General features: G+C 41.4%; 1 protein-coding gene across 5 annotated transcripts in view; it reads right to left on the bottom strand.

The window, feature by feature from the left end:
• jub (LIM domain-containing protein jub) overlaps positions 1-16,862 on the bottom strand; it is a 119,095-nt gene that overhangs the window by 29,347 nt on the left and 72,886 nt on the right. For all 5 annotated transcript variants that reach the window (XM_071684337.1, XM_071684335.1, XM_071684334.1 and 2 more), the window contains exons 3-4: positions 8,411-8,643; positions 251-381 (exon numbers count right to left, since the gene is read on the bottom strand). In XM_071684337.1, coding sequence (XP_071540438.1) covers positions 251-381; positions 8,411-8,643 — 364 coding nt within the window. The remainder of the gene's footprint in view (positions 1-250; positions 382-8,410; positions 8,644-16,862) is intronic.

Here is a 16,862-nt window from a genome sequence, read left to right as displayed (position 1 = left end):
AATGGTTAGGTTTTCTGATTTTACTTGTTAGATAGCCAGATGCAAGAAGAAAATCCTTAAGTACCAAAAGAAAGAATAATAGCAAAAGAGCTTAATTCAAATAAATCATGAAAACCAAAAGAATAAACCCTTACATCCACAAAGCATCTCTGTCAAGTGAAATTTTATAACTTTCCACCTTCCATCAAACAAGTAACTTAAGTCAGTGCCCCTACTAATGTACTCCTTTGAATGAAAAAAGTATACTCACCTATGGTAATCATGGACACAGTATATCTTATTGTCAACATCAACAGTGAATGGCACGCCATCTAAACACTCGTTACAGATGCAACAACGGAAGCAACCAGGATGGTACGACTTGCCCATTGCTTGTAATATCTGAAAAAGTAATAAAATTGTATTGAAAATATTAGGCAGAATAGGGTGACACGTATGAGTTCTAATTAATTCATTTTTAACTCATTCCACAGCTTAAGGTAAATGATGCTGGCAAGAAGTATCCCAGAATACTTTTAGTCAAAGCAAAACATTACTCTGCATACACTCGCACTGATGATCAAATAGAACTCTAAGCAACTGTGAAAAAATATGCCATGATAATTTTGGAGTAATAAGCAAATACCTAGCAAGTGGGTACTTATGAGGATATGAGAGATAGTGACCAGACGAAGAGGAATAAAAATAGGAAATTTAAACAAGAGGGATTTACATATATACAACACTATTCGCCATTTCCCGCATTAGCGAGGTAGCGTTAAGAACAGAGGACTGAGCCTTTGAGGGAATATTCTCACTTGGCCCCCTTCTCTGTTCTTTCTTTTGGAAAATTAAAAACGAGAGGGGAGGATTTCCAGCTCCCCCACTCCCTTCCCTTTTAGTCGCCTTATATGACATGCAGGGAATATGTGGGAAGTATTCTTTCTCCCCTCTCCCCAGGGATAATCAATACAATACATATAAGTTTAAAAAAAAATCATTGTTAAGTACAAGTCAAAGTTACAAAACAGAAGTGACCACCTTCTGGTTAGCAAAATTCAATAGCAGAATCTCAGCTAACCAAAACTCAAAAATCAGAGTTAACCTGCCACTGCTTTAAGAGAATTTCCTACTCCTTTAAGTTGGTTGGGCCATTTCATAAGTGCTGTAGCAATAAAATGTTGGCTTTCATTTTGCAAGCATTAAGCAAAGATATCAAATTAAAATAATCCAAGTAGGTGTGTTGATGATGGACATACCAAGAGTTGAAAAATATTCAGTGATGTTAGTGATCATTAGAAGTGAATGCTCTACTAAATGGGAGGAAGCTTTAAACTGCTTGTCCTAACTCTGAGTTATGGATGAAAGCCTTAGCCTTCCTAAGTCCAGATCACAAAAAAATTAGAACAGTGAAGAAGAATGCTTAATGTATTTAAGAATTTGGAGAATGGCATTAAGAGTGCTTATGTGAAAAAGATATGTGACACAAAGAAAAGTCTGAAAAAGGCACATGAATGAAAGGCATTTCAGAGAGTAAAGCAAATGACAGGCTGGTGATAAAGCTACATAGCAGTACAGGAGGGTACATGAAGGTGTAGCCCACAAAAAGGATTGACATTTGCAGAGACTGAACTAACAGGGCCTAGTGGTATTTTTGAAGATGCTAGCAGAATGATTATAATGCTTGCATGAAATATGTTCTGAGCATGAAGATAGAGGTGTGAATCGAGACACTAGTCACACTTGCCTGTCAACTTACTAAGTTAAGCGAGAACTTAGTAGGTGTTTATATTAGCGCAGAAGTCCATGTTCGTTTTGGGATGTGAATACGCAAACTGAGGAGCTGAATATATTTTGTCTATCCAAAGTAAATGGGAATGGGTTTTTTCATAATATGAGAATGCATACAAATGACTGGAAACTAAAGTCATGTATGTATAGTCCTTAATTATGAAAGAGACATGCAATTCAGATCCAGCTTTGAAGAGCTAAGACTTGAAGATACGAATGATCTCAAGATAAATGACCAAAGTTTAAACTGATTCAGCAACAATGGTGATTAACAGCTAAGGTTTAGGGTATCTCTATGAAAGTTCTCAAGGATGCTTAACATAATTCTATCTACACACCTGAACTAAGATTAACCCAATATCCCTTTTCATTAAGTTCAAATCATAATTCAACATAATTCAGCTAAGTATGATCAGCACCTAAAGTGCCTATCCAAACATGAGTTTGGGGCTGAAGACATGAATGATCTTCAAAAGCATTACAACAATTCAACATGACTTTCAAAGTTACCAATCAGCTCAGCTCATCTAAAAGCTGGAGTTAAGGGTCAATCAAACAATCTCAACAGGTCTGATCACAATCCCAAATGATTTAGTATGTTTATGATTAGCAACTGTCAAAACTAAGGAGTGGTTATGAATTAGTGCCATTTACTTGTGCACCCAAAAATATAAAAAATACAATGGTGATAATTTGCATAATAATACAATAATACTAATACTAATAATAATAATGATTTTATTATCATATTATCATTATACTTTGTTGCTGTCTACCTTGTCAGCGAGATAGCGCAAGGAAACAGACGAAAGAATGGCCTAACCCACCAACATATACATGTATATACATACTCGTCCACACAAGCACATATACATACCCATACATTTCAATGTATACATATATATACATACACAGACATATACATATATAGACATGTACATAATTCATACTTGCTGCCTTCATTCATTCCCACTGCCATGCCGCCAAACAAGAAATGACAACCCCCTCCCCTCTTCACACTCAGTCTCTAGCTGTCAGGTATAATGCACTGAACTAGGGCATGTGAAATCTCTGGGGTAAACAATAAAAGGTCTGTGGGGCAGGGATGAGGATAGGAAGCTGTGGTTTTGGTGCACTACGTATGGGAGCTAGAGACCCAGTGTGAATGAAAGTGGCCTTTTGGTCTGTTCTCCTGGCGCTACCTTGCTGAAGTGGGGGTTAGTGATGCTGTTTCCTGTGGGGCATATATATATATATATATATATATATATATTTTTTTTTTTTTTTTTTTTTTTTTTTTTTATACTTTGTCGCTGTCTCCCGCGTTTGCGAGGTAGCGCAAGGAAACAGACGAAAGAAATGGCCCAACCCCCATACACACGTACATACACACGTCCACACACGCAAATATACATACCTACACAGCTTTCCATGGTTTACCCCAGACGCTTCACATGCCTTGATTCAATCCACTGACAGCACGTCAACCCCTGTATACCACATCGCTCCAATTCACTCTATTTCTTGCCCTCCTTTCACCCTCCTGCATGTTCAGGCCCCGATCACACAAAATCTTTTTCACTCCATCTTTCCACCTCCAATTTGGCCTCCCTCTTCTCCTCGTTCCCTCCACCTCCGACACATATATCCTCTTGGTCAATCTTTCCTCACTCATTCTCTCCATGTGCCCAAACCATTTCAAAACACCCTCTTCTGCTCTCTCAACCACGCTCTTTTTATTTCCACACATCTCTCTTACCCTTACGTTACTTACTCGATCAAACCACCTCACACCACACATTGTCCTCAAACATCTCATTTCCAGCACATCCATCCTCCTGCGCACAACTCTATCCATAGCCCACGCCTCGCAACCATACAACATTATTGGAACCACTATTCCTTCAAACATACCCATTTTTGCTTTCCGAGATAATGTTCTCGACTTCCACACATTTTTCAAGGCTCCCAAAATTTTCGCCCCCTCCCCCACCCTATGATCCACTTCCGCTTCCATGGTTCCATCCGCTGACAGATCCACTCCCAGATATCTAAAACACTTCACTTCCTCCAGTTTTTCTCCATTCAAACTCACCTCCCAATTGACTTGACCCTCAACCCTACTGTACCTAATAACCTTGCTCTTATTCACATTTACTCTTAACTTTCTTCTTCCACACACTTTACCAAACTCAGTCACCAGCTTCTGCAGTTTCTCACATGAATCAGCCACCAGCGCTGTATCATCAGCGAACAACAACTGACTCACTTCCCAAGCTCTCTCATCCCCAACAGACTTCATACTTGCCCCTCTTTCCAGGACTCTTGCATTTACCTCCCTAACAACCCCATCCATAAACAAATTAAACAACCATGGAGACATCACACAACCCTGCCGCAAACCTACATTCACTGAGAACCAATCACTTTCCTCTCTTCCTACACGTACACATGCCTTACATCCTCGATAAAAACTTTTCACTGCTTCTAACAACTTGCCTCCCACACCATATATTCTTAATACCTTCCACAGAGCATCTCTATCAACTCTATCATATGCCTTCTCCAGATCCATAAATGCTACATACAAATCCATTTGCTTTTCTAAGTATTTCTCACATACATTCTTCAAAGCAAACACCTGATCCACACATCCTCTACCACTTCTGAAACCGCACTGCTCTTCCCCAATCTGATGCTCTGTACATGCCTTCACCCTCTCAATCAATACCCTCCCATATAATTTACCAGGAATACTCAACAAACTTATACCTCTGTAATTTGAGCACTCACTCTTATCCCCTTTGCCTTTGTACAATGGCACTATGCACGCATTCCGCCAATCCTCAGGCACCTCACCATGAGTCATACATACATTAAATAACCTTACCAACCAGTCAACAATACAGTCACCCCCTTTTTTAATAAATTCCACTGCAATACCATCCAAACCTGCTGCCTTGCCGGCTTTCATCTTCCGCAAAGCTTTTACTACCTCTTCTCTGTTTACCAAATCATTTTCCCCAACCCTCTCACTTTGCACACCACCTCGACCAAAACACCCTATATCTGCCACTCTGTCATCAGACACATTCAACAAACCTTCAAAATACTCATTCCATCTCCTTCTCACATCACATATATATATATATATATATATATATATATATATATATTTTTTTTTGCTTCGTCGCTGTCTCCCGCGTTTGCGAGGTAGCGCAAGGAAACAGACGAAAGAAATGGCCAACCCACCCCCATACACATGTATATACATACGTCCACACACGCAAATATACATACCTACACAGCTTTCCATGGTTTACCCCAGATGCTTCACATGCCTTGATTCAATCCACTGCCAGCACGTCAACCCCGGTATACCACATCGCTCCAAATCACTCTATTCCTTGCCCTCCTTTCACCCTCCTGCATGTTCAGGCCCCGATCACACAAAATCTTTTCCACTCCATCTTTCCACCTCCAATTTGGTCTCCCTCTTCTCCTCGTTCCCTCCACCTCCGACACATATATTCTCTTGGTCAATCTTTCCTCACTCATTCTCTCCATGTGCCCGAACCATTTCAAAACACCCTCTTCTGCTCTCTCAACCACGCTCTTTTTATTTCCACACATCTCTCTTACCCTTACATTACTTACTCGATCAAACCACCTCACACCACATATTGTCCTCAAACATCTCATTTCCAGCACATCCATCCTCCTGCGCACAACTCTATCCATAGCCCACGCCTCGCAACCATACAACATTGTTGGAACCACTATTCCTTCAAACATACCCATTTTTGCTTTCCGAGATAATGTTCTCGACTTCCACACATTCTTCAAGGCTCCCAGAATTTTCGCCCCCTCCCCCACCCTATGATCCACTTCCGCTTCCATGGTTCCATCCGCTGCCAGATCCACTCCCAGATATCTAAAACACTTCACTTCCTCCAGTTTTTCTCCATTCAAACTCACCTCCCAATTGACTTGACCCTCAACCCTACTGTACCTAATAACCTTGCTCTTATTCACATTTACTCTTAACTTTCTTCTTTCACACACTTTACCAAACTCAGTCACCAGCTTCTGCAGTTTCTCACATGAATCAGCCACCAGCGCTGTATCATCAGCGAACAACAACTGACTCACTTCCCAAGCTCTCTCATCCCCAACAGACTTCATACTTGCCCCTCTTTCCAAAACTCTTGCATTCACCTCCCTAACAACCCCATCCATAAACAAATTAAACAACCATGGAGACATCACACACCCCTGCCGCAAACCTACATTCACTGAGAACCAATCACTTTCCTCTCTTCCTACACGTACACATGCCTTACATCCTCGATAAAAACTTTTCACTGCTTCTAACAACTTTCCTCCCACACCATATATTCTTAATACCTTCCACAGAGCATCTCTATCAACTCTATCATATGCCTTCTCCAGATCCATAAATGCTACATACAAATCCATTTGCTTTTCTAAGTATTTCTCACATACATTCTTCAAAGCAAACACCTGATCCACACATCCTCTACCACTTCTGAAACCACACTGCTCTTCCCCAATCTGATGCTCTGTACATGCCTTCACCCTCTCAATCAATATCCTCCCATATAATTTACCAGGAATACTCAACAAACTTATACCTCTGTAATTTGAGCACTCACTCTTATCCCCTTTGCCTTTGTACAATATATATATATATATATATATATATATATATATATATATATATATATATATATATATATATACATATATACATATACATATATACATATATATATATATACATATATATATATATACATATATATATATATACATATATATATATATATACATATATATATAAATTATATATAAATTATATGGTAAATTATATGGGAGGGTATTGATTGAGAGGGTGAAGGCATGTACAGAGCATCAGATTGGGGAAGAGCAGTGTGGTTTCAGAAGTGGTAGAGGATGTGTGGATCAGGTGTTTGCTTTGAAGAATGTATGTGTGAAATACTTAGAAAAGCAAATGGATTTGTATGTAGCATTTATGGATCTGGAGAAGGCATATGATAGAGTTGATAGAGATGCTCTGTGGAAGGTATTAAGAATATATGGTGTGGGAGGAAAGTTGTTAGAAGCAGTGAAAAGTTTTTATCGAGGATGTAAGGCATGTGTACGTGTAGGAAGAGAGGAAAGTGATTGGTTCTCAGTGAATGTAGGTTTGCGGCAGGGGTGTGTGATGTCTCCATGGTTGTTTAATTTGTTTATGGATGGGGTTGTTAGGGAGGTGAATGCAAGAGTTTTGGAAAGAGGGGCAAGTATGAAGTCCGTTGTGGATGAGAGAGCTTGGGAAGTGAGTCAGTTGTTGTTCGCTGATGATACAGCACTGGTGGCTGATTCATGTGAGAAACTGCAGAAGCTGGTGACTGAGTTTGGTAAAGTGTGTGAAAGAAGAAAGTTAAGAGTAAATGTGAATAAGAGCAAGGTCTATATTAGGTACAGTAAGGTTGAGGGTCAAGTCAATTGGGAGGTAAGTTTGAATGGAGAAAAACTGGAGGAAGTAAAGTGTTTTAGATATCTGGGAGTGGATCTGGCAGCGGATGGAACCATGGAAACGGAAGTGGATCATAGGGTGGGGGAGGGGGCGAAAATCCTGGGAGCCTTGAAGAATGTGTTGAAGTCGAGAACATTATCTCGGAAAGCAAAAATGGGTATGTTTGAAGGAATAGTGGTTCCAACAATTTTGTATGGTTGCGAGGCGTGGGCTATGGATAGAGTTGTGCCCAGGAGGGTGGATGTGCTGGAAATAAGATGTTTGAGGACAAGGTGTGGTGTGAGGTGGTTTGATCGAGTAAGTAATGTAAGGGTAAGAGAGATGTGTGGAAATAAAAAGAGAGTGGTTGAGAGAGCAGAAGAGGGTGTTTTGAAATGGTTTGGGCACATGGAGAGAATGAGTGAGGAAAGATTGACCAAGAGGATATATGTGTCGGAGGTGGAGGGAACGAGGAGAAGTGGGAGACCAAATTGGAGGTGGAAAGATGGAGTGAAAAAGATTTTGTGTGATCGGGGCCTGAACATGCAGGAGGGTGAAAGGAGGGCAAGGAATAGTGAATTGGATCGATGTGGTATACCGGGGTTGATGTGCTGTCAGTGGATTGAATCAGGGCATGTGAAGCGTCTGGGGTAAACCATGGAAAGCTGTGTAGGTAAGTATATTTGCGTGTGTGGACGTGTATGTATATACATGTGTATGGGGGTGGGTTGGGCCATTTCTTTTGTCTGTTTTCTTGCGTTACCTTGCAAACGCGGGAGACAGCGACAAAGCAAAATATATATATATATATATATATATATATATATATATATATATATATATATATGCATAAGGACTCTCAGAATGAGTACTTCATCTCTTTAGACTAGGGAACTAAAAATCAATGAAACAGATCAGCATGTAACATCCAAAGCTACTTTAAATTTTTGGCAAAAATGAAGGAGCTTCTACAGTTACTTCAGTACAGTGGCTGAACACATACAAAATAATAATCTTTGCTAATCAAGTATAAATGCTCTTAAGTTAAATGCAATTTACTCTCACACCATTATGGTACACTAACTAGCAATTTCTTACCATTTCCATGATAAGGTGGCCACAGATTGCACACTTTTCAGCAGTCTGCTGGAAGCCAGAGTATAGGTAGTCTTCCTCACAATAAACCTTTCCATGGACATTATAGAAGGCCTTCCCCCGTAGTGCACGACCACAGGAGCAACAGATAAAGCAGTTTGTGTGATACAGGTTACCCATAGCTTGGCACGCCTGGCCAGCACCAGTCACCTTGTCCCCGCAAGTGTGACAAATGCCTGGAATACAAAGTCCCCATGAGATACAAAATCACTGCGAAACAGAAGTTACTATTTATAACAATCTATATTCACCTTTCAAATTTAACGAAAGAAATTACAAGCATTTCTGAAACTGTATCTTGACTGATTCTTATATAATACATAAAGCACTAAAGTAATAACAGATATATAAAACATTGTAGCAAGAAAAAAGATATAAAAAAAACTTTAAAGTTTTAACATAAAATCATACATTTTGGCTTCACTCAAAAAGTTAATCAATCTCTATACAATAACATTACCATCTAAATTTTCTCCAATACTTTCATTTGTTCCACTATAATCACATCATTCATATCTAACACTGAAACTCCTATATTTTTGGTACAGTAGTCTTAGTATGTTCCTTGGTAATATCACAAAAGAGGGTTTGGTAATATCACATAATAAAGTAGGATTCCTATCCATTTAGTGATCATAGGTCAACACAGCACTGTACACCCTAGTTGACAAAGAGCTGTCTCAAAAAGGCAATTCCAGTTGAAAGAATGCCATATTTCAACATCAATCTTCATCTTCTGAAACTTTTTTTTCATTTGGATTTCTAATTCTCACCTACGTTTGGCATTTACATATAAAATGATTATTCATTCTGACCTTACAGTATATATATACAGCGCCATCTTTAGTCTCAACATCTGCTTCATCATTACAAATAACCAGCAACTCTAACAAGTCAAAGATGCCTGTAAAATTCTACAGTTCTAACTCTTTACTGGAATTTGAAAATGACAAATTGGACTTTTTGTGCAACGGGATGCACTGGAGCATACAGCTACGAGTTCACACTAAAAATTGGAGATTTTTTTTATGACTCCAATCAAGGAAAAAAGTCCACATCAAGGTTAGGTCTTCAATGAAATATAGAATGAATTATGAAATGGAAAAAGAAAAGACAAAGGAAAGTATTCATGAATTTTTGAGAAAAAAAATCTGTCTTTTGAAATGTGCCTGGTCATAGTTATTGGGAAAGACATGAGAAGGTAGAGAGTTCCAAAGCCAAAGCTTTGATGTGCTGATCAAAAACGTATCAAACTAAACAATAATGTTTCTAAGTCTCTTCTGCTACTAGGCATACAAATGCCTCCAATGGCATGAAACATATAAATAGATGAAATACATTCAAGAGGCAAACATAATATTTCACACACATTCAGAACCATAATAATAATAATATTTTGGAAACAAATTATGTCACAGACTGCTGTATCATAGTGCAAGGCATAATCTGATATATATATATATATATATATATATATATATATATATATTTTTTTTTTATTTTTTTTATTTTTTTTTATACTTTGTCGCTGTCTCCCGCATTTGCGAGGTAGCGCAAGGAAACAGACGAAAGAAATGGCCCAACCCCCCCCATACACATGTACATACACACGTCCACACACGCAAATATACATACCTACACAGCTTTCCATGGTTTACCCCGGACGCTTCACATGCCTTGATTCAATCCACTGACAGCACGTCAACCCCTGTATACCACATCGCTCCAATTCACTCTATTCCTTGCCCTCCTTTCACCCTCCTGCATGTTCAGGCCCCGATCACACAAAATCCTTTTCACTCCATCTTTCCACCTCCAATTTGGTCTCCCTCTTCTCCTCGTTCCCTCCACCTCCGACACATATATCCTCTTGGTCAATCTTTCCTCACTCATTCTCTCCATGTGCCCAAACCATTTCAAAACACCCTCTTCTGCTCTCTCAACCACGCTCTTTTTATTTCCACACATCTCTCTTACCCTTACGTTACTTACTCGATCAAACCACCTCACACCACACATTGTCCTCAAACATCTCATTTCCAGCACATCCATCCTCCTGCGCACAACTCTATCCATAGCCCACGCCTCGCAACCATACAACATTGTTGGAACTACTATTCCTTCAAACATACCCATTTTTGCTTTCCGGGATAATGTTCTCGACTTCCACACATTTTTCAAGGCTCCCAAAATTTTCGCCCCCTCCCCCACCCTATGATCCACTTCCGCTTCCATGGTTCCATCCGCTGACAGATCCACTCCCAGATATCTAAAACACTTCACTTCCTCCAGTTTTTCACCATTCAAACTCACCTCCCAATTGACTTGACCCTCAACCCTACTGTACCTAATAACCTTGCTCTTATTCACATTTACTCTTAACTTTCTTCTTCCACACACTTTACCAAACTCCGTCACCAGCTTCTGCAGTTTCTCACATGAATCCGCCACCAGCGCTGTATCATCAGCGAACAACAACTGACTCACTTCCCAAGCTCTCTCATCCCCAACAGACTTCATACTTGCCCCTCTTTCCAAGACTCTTGCATTTACCTCCCTAACAACCCCATCCATAAACAAATTAAACAACCATGGAGACATCACACACCCCTGCCGCAAACCTACATTCACTGAGAACCAATCACTTTCCTCTCTTCCTACACATACACATGCCTTACATCCTCGATAAAAACTTTTCACTGCTTCTAACAACTTGCCTCCCACACCATATATTCTTAATACCTTCCACAGAGCATCTCTATCAACTCTATCATATGCCTTCTCCAGATCCATAAATGCTACATACAAATCCATTTGCTTTTCTAAGTATTTCTCACATACATTCTTCAAAGCAAACACCTGGGGAAGAGCAGTGTGGTTTCAGAAGTGGTAGAGAATATATATATATATATATATATATATATATATATATATATATATATATATATATATATATATATATCTTTCTTTTCTTTCATACTATTCGCCATTTCCCGCGATAGCGAGGTAGCGTTAAGAACAGAGGACTGGGTCTTTGAGGGAATATCCTCACTTGGCCCTCTTCTCTGTTCCTTCTTTTGGAAAAAAAAAAAAAAACAAGAGGGGAGGATTTCCAGCCTCCCGCTCCCTTCCCTTTTAATCGCCATCTACGACACGCAGGGAATACGTGGGAAGTATTCTTTCTCCCCTATCCCCAGGGAATATATATATATATATATATATATATATATATAAGGGTGCATGTGTGTGAATCAAATTTTCATCAATGACACACTTAAAAATACATATGAAAGGTATATATGCTTACACTTTACAATGTCTGCCATGTTGGATGTTGTCACATGATACAACAAACATTCTCAAATGCAGAAAATGTTGTAACACCTAGCCCTTTAAAGCAAGTTATGCAATGCTTCCAGTGCAGTTGTACTGTTCCATCCTCACACTACAGTAAATGAAACAAGTTTCAGCTGTGAGACGTCAGTGAATGGAGTGGGGTGTGTACATTCAGTTATATGAAAGATGTTAAGATAGGGAGGAAGAGTATGCCTAGGCAGATAAAACGAGGGGATGAGGGGGTGGTAGTGGTGGAGGCGGTGAGGTAAGTGTTGGGGGGAGGGGTACGTGAGGGACAGAAAACAGGTTAAGGGGAACGATGTTACATGAATAAAGTGAAACTAGGTCCTGGTAGCGAATGCTGGCACGACTGTTTCGTATTGTGATGGCCACCATAGCAGCAGGAGTAATGGTGAGAACAGCAGAACAGAGTGTGGGCGACAACAAGCCTATACCCACAACCCGTTATTCCGACTGGCTTCAGCAACCTCCTTTCCCCTCGAAGACTACACGTTAATACAAAACTGCCTGACTCATCAACGAAACACCGCTTCAATCCCTCTACTTCCACTCATCATCGTACTTGTTCGCGGAAAACGGCAGATAATGAACAACAAGCACAGCTCTTCTTCGCCATAACAAAACTTGTCTCACTCGTCATCACAAGTCTCATCTATCACCACAACACTGCCCGTTTCACCAGCATCATAACAGTCTCATCCATCACCACAACACTGCCTGTCTCACCACCATCACAACAGTGCCACCCTTAAGACGACCATAATAGTCACAATCACTACCATCACTACAGTACTGCCTTCATCACCATAACACTGCCTCCATCACCACAACCACAAGTCTCCCTCACTCACCACTACAACACCTCCTTCCTAACCACCATAACAATATTGACTCCACCACCACAACAGTAATGTCTCATCACCACCACAACACTGCCTCACTCACCACCCCACATGCCACATTACACGAAGTTTTCTAAGCTGAGGAATGACAATGTAGCAGGCGTGCCTGGTATAATGCCAGGGCACTTGTGATGGACAACACCATAAACACTAATCACATGTCCAAGTTCTGGCGGGGGGAGGAAGCCTCCCCTAAGGTGGTGTCATGACCAGAGGAGTGCCAGGGCTCGGCCAGTATGATCAGCTGGGGACACAGGATGTGTGAAAGGAAGCCAGAGAGAGAGGGAGTGTGTGTGTGTGTGTGTGTGGGAACTGGCCGGCCCTCACCACTGACACCACAACACCACCACAGCCAACCAACCGCTCGCTCCTGCCTGTTTGGCTATACTGCCCGCCTTCCCTCCCTCCCTCCCTCACACACACACACACACACACACACACACACACACACACTACCCAACCTTCAAAACCAAGTTCCTTATTTACATCGTTTTGTCAAGTGTAACTAAAAACAAATCCCGGAATACATAAACATGCCCAACATGTCCCTAAGTATGGAATTATAAAAGAATCGATAGGTAACTTTTTAAATAAAAAAATGGTAGTTTATAGTCAAGATAATGACATATGAAGGAGGGTACGAAGTAAGTAGGTAGGAGCATGTAGGAGTGTGTTGAAGCAGAGGACGTGGCTGTGGCTAATGGCAGTGTGCGGCATCCCTCTCGGGTCGGGTCGAGGCTGGGGAGATGTGGGGGGGAGGGGGTTGACGGTGCCAACCTCTCCCTGTGTCTCCTCCAACACACACACACACACACACACACACACACACACACACACACACACACACACCTGGCTTAGACTGAGGTGCGTGAGTATATGTACCACTAAAGTAAATAGATGGTATACATATATAAGTTAAGAAATGGGCAGGACGAGCATAAAAGACGAGCGTAAAACTCTCCCTGCGTGACACAATATCATTAATCACAGTACAAGTGTGTTACATTGTCCCCGTAAAAGGCCGCAGGGGAAAATAAATTTTGATGAAGGCATATAGAGAGGGTCGCCACTGGATCGATAGTTACCTTAATGGACAGTAAAAGAGGATGAGCCAGCTGCAACTTTTCACAATGGATTAAAGTGAGGTGTGGTATGGTGTCCTTGGAGAGGTGTGGTGTCCCTCAAGGTTTAGGTAACACAGCTATTAGTCTTGATCTATGTAAATGATTTGTCAAAAGGACTTGATGTATACGTGAATATGTTTAGAGATAACGCTAAACCTATGAGAGAAGTAGGCAGTGTTCTGGATTGTGACAATCAACAAAGACTCACACAGGATCCAGCTTTGGCTAAACGCATGTCTGATGAACCACGACTCAGCTGAAAGTAAAGTGATGATGTGACACTGTGATATGGAGCCAGCCTATGACGACGATCTTGCACGAGACAATTTACAGCAATCTACGAGTGAATGGGGTATTGCGGCTGACATATTAACCAGCCTCTCACCAGATCACTCCATCAGGATACAGACATGACACACACACGCAACAAGTTATACTTCAATACTGATGGCGTCGCGGCAGCATGGGAGAAGCTAACCGAAGAACCCGTAAATGCTAAGATATCAAACGCAATAATGATATTACTGACAGAAAAGAGTGTATGACACGGAGCCCTTAGGATGAAGAACTTCCTCTCTATATTGCACAAACAGGTATTCTCTCTCTCTCTCTCTCTCTCTCTCTCTCTCTCTCTCTCTCTCTCTCTCTCTCTCTCTCTCTCTCTCTCTCACACACACACACACACACTTGACAAATGATGCCAAGCAAGATGACACCAAGGACAGATGACCCCCATGGGACATGTGATCTCGAGGCCCACATACATGATGGCGCCAAGAAAACACTGCTCCAGGGCAGATGATATGTTGAAATGGCAATGCAATCCTAGAATAAATATTCTGCTGAACAGACAACCAAGAGAAAATAGAAAACAAGCAGCTACCCATATGCGCAAGAGAGCTGCCAGCACACACCAGCCACGCATATATTTGCTCTCCTACAAACGTGGCGGAGTTTCTGTGATATACAATAAACAGCTTTATGAACTAGCACAACACTAACAAAAAATTGAACAAGTCAATGACAGTATACAAGGCGTGCTACGAAGGCATGAAAACTAAACAGTAGCTCACACAGCTGTTAGATGAGTCAAGCACCGGCCAGCTGTTACAGTAATACTGTGTATTATAACAGTAAGAGGGCATGAGTTAACACACAGCAAGAGTACAAATAATACCAAATGGTTATTACCATGAAAAGGTGATACACAGCAAACAGTGGTCAGTCCCATACAGAGCTCATACACAGTAAATAACTGTCAACAATGGTAAGTGCCGCATCCAACTAATTCACTGCAGACACTACCATGAAAAGCTTACACCATTCATGATACCCGTAAACCAAGACGAAAATGATACAAAAAATACCATAAACAGCTGAAACTGAGGATCTAATGCCACTACCGGTGAGAAGATGCCACTACTGCTGGCACGAAGGGTTCATCTAATACCATGGACAGCTGGCGCCTAGGATACAGCATTACCACGAGCTGACACCCAACAGCTGACACACATCAACAAACAAAGAGACCAACTCACGACACCCGTCTATCGTCTGCCATCTCATCTATTGCTGACAGACGACACCATCCAACAGTCCACTACCCTGCTGGCAACACATCCTCAACGGTCCACATCAAAGTTGTACAGTGTAAACAGACCTTTTCATACAGTTATAATGTTCAGATCAAGAAGTTATTTCTTCGTATATTACGGAGAAATGAGACTTAAGTGAGGAACTGCGGGGGTGCAGTCGTGAGAGTGTATCACAAGCTAACCACAACTTGATGATGGCGCTCACCATCCACGGCTGTTTCGATTTCAGTCTGTGAACAATGTACAAAGACAATTTTCAAACAGAACATCATGGATTCCTCCACCAATACGATACTTCAGAAGATGCTCAACTGTTCTGCTTCCTCACTCTTTAAGGCAATGTATTCCCAGAAAGGGTGGGAGGTAGGTAGGAGCAGGTGTGTACCCTAGTCTGTACCAGCACTCCTCTTAGTTAGATTACTGTGCCGTTCCAAACATCCCAAGCTTCACTAAACCTCCTTATGCTAATCTTACGAGACATCTGATCATAAGAACTCCACAACACTTCTGTTATCCAATGAACATATAACACACTGGTGACTAAGAAGAATGCCCAAACACTCTTAGCTGATAAAGGAAGTGATTCTTCACTGCAGGTGGTGAGGCAGCTGACCAGGACACAGCTGGACTTTCAGATCGCTCCATGGCAAGGATGTATACTATACCGTCAATGATCAACATTCCAAGGCCAGGGAAGGAATTATGCGTGTCCCCCGACGCCTGGACTCGCTCTAATGGTGTCTCTTTCTCACTTGGGTTTCCAGAGACTGGGTTAACATTCACACAAGTTCTCTCCACCGTACGAACTACCCTCCCTCCATACCACGAAATACAGAGTAGCCTTCCTTCGTCTGACTTGGCCTGAGGTCGTCATACCATAGTTGAAGCACCATGTACCACGTCCTACATATGGAACACAATGCAGGTGAACCAACAGGAGGACGGATGAAAGAGGAAAGGTGAGCAAGGTTCTTACAATTAGAAAGATAAGGTCATAGAAGATCAGGAAGGTTTCGAAGGTTGAGCAAGTAGGGCAGGTTCCATCTGCAGGTGTGGGGTAGATCATGAGCTATGGCCTACACACTCGAGAAACCTCTAACACCACACCACACTCATGACGCCACCTGCACCATACCACACATTAAGTGACTAATGCAGCAGAGAGACCAAGCCGTCTACTACAACACCAACCTGAGAGTTCACGCTCCACGAACATTTCTTATTACCCTTCCTAACTCGGTCACCTGGACTAGTCCTACATCGGCCACTGTATACGCTCAGAGGTTTGAACCGACTTGCTCCTTTCCCTGTGTTAATTCACTCTCTGTTGAAGCACCATCATAACTAGCGAACAATCACCAGGCCATCATCTGCCAAACTTCCTCACCTTAACGCCACCTGCTTCCCTACCTTCCTG

This window comes from Panulirus ornatus, chromosome 38 (genome assembly GCF_036320965.1).
Source record: "Panulirus ornatus isolate Po-2019 chromosome 38, ASM3632096v1, whole genome shotgun sequence".
Lineage (NCBI taxonomy): Eukaryota > Metazoa > Arthropoda > Malacostraca > Decapoda > Palinuridae > Panulirus > Panulirus ornatus.
This window is presented reverse-complemented; position numbering and strand designations above follow the sequence as displayed.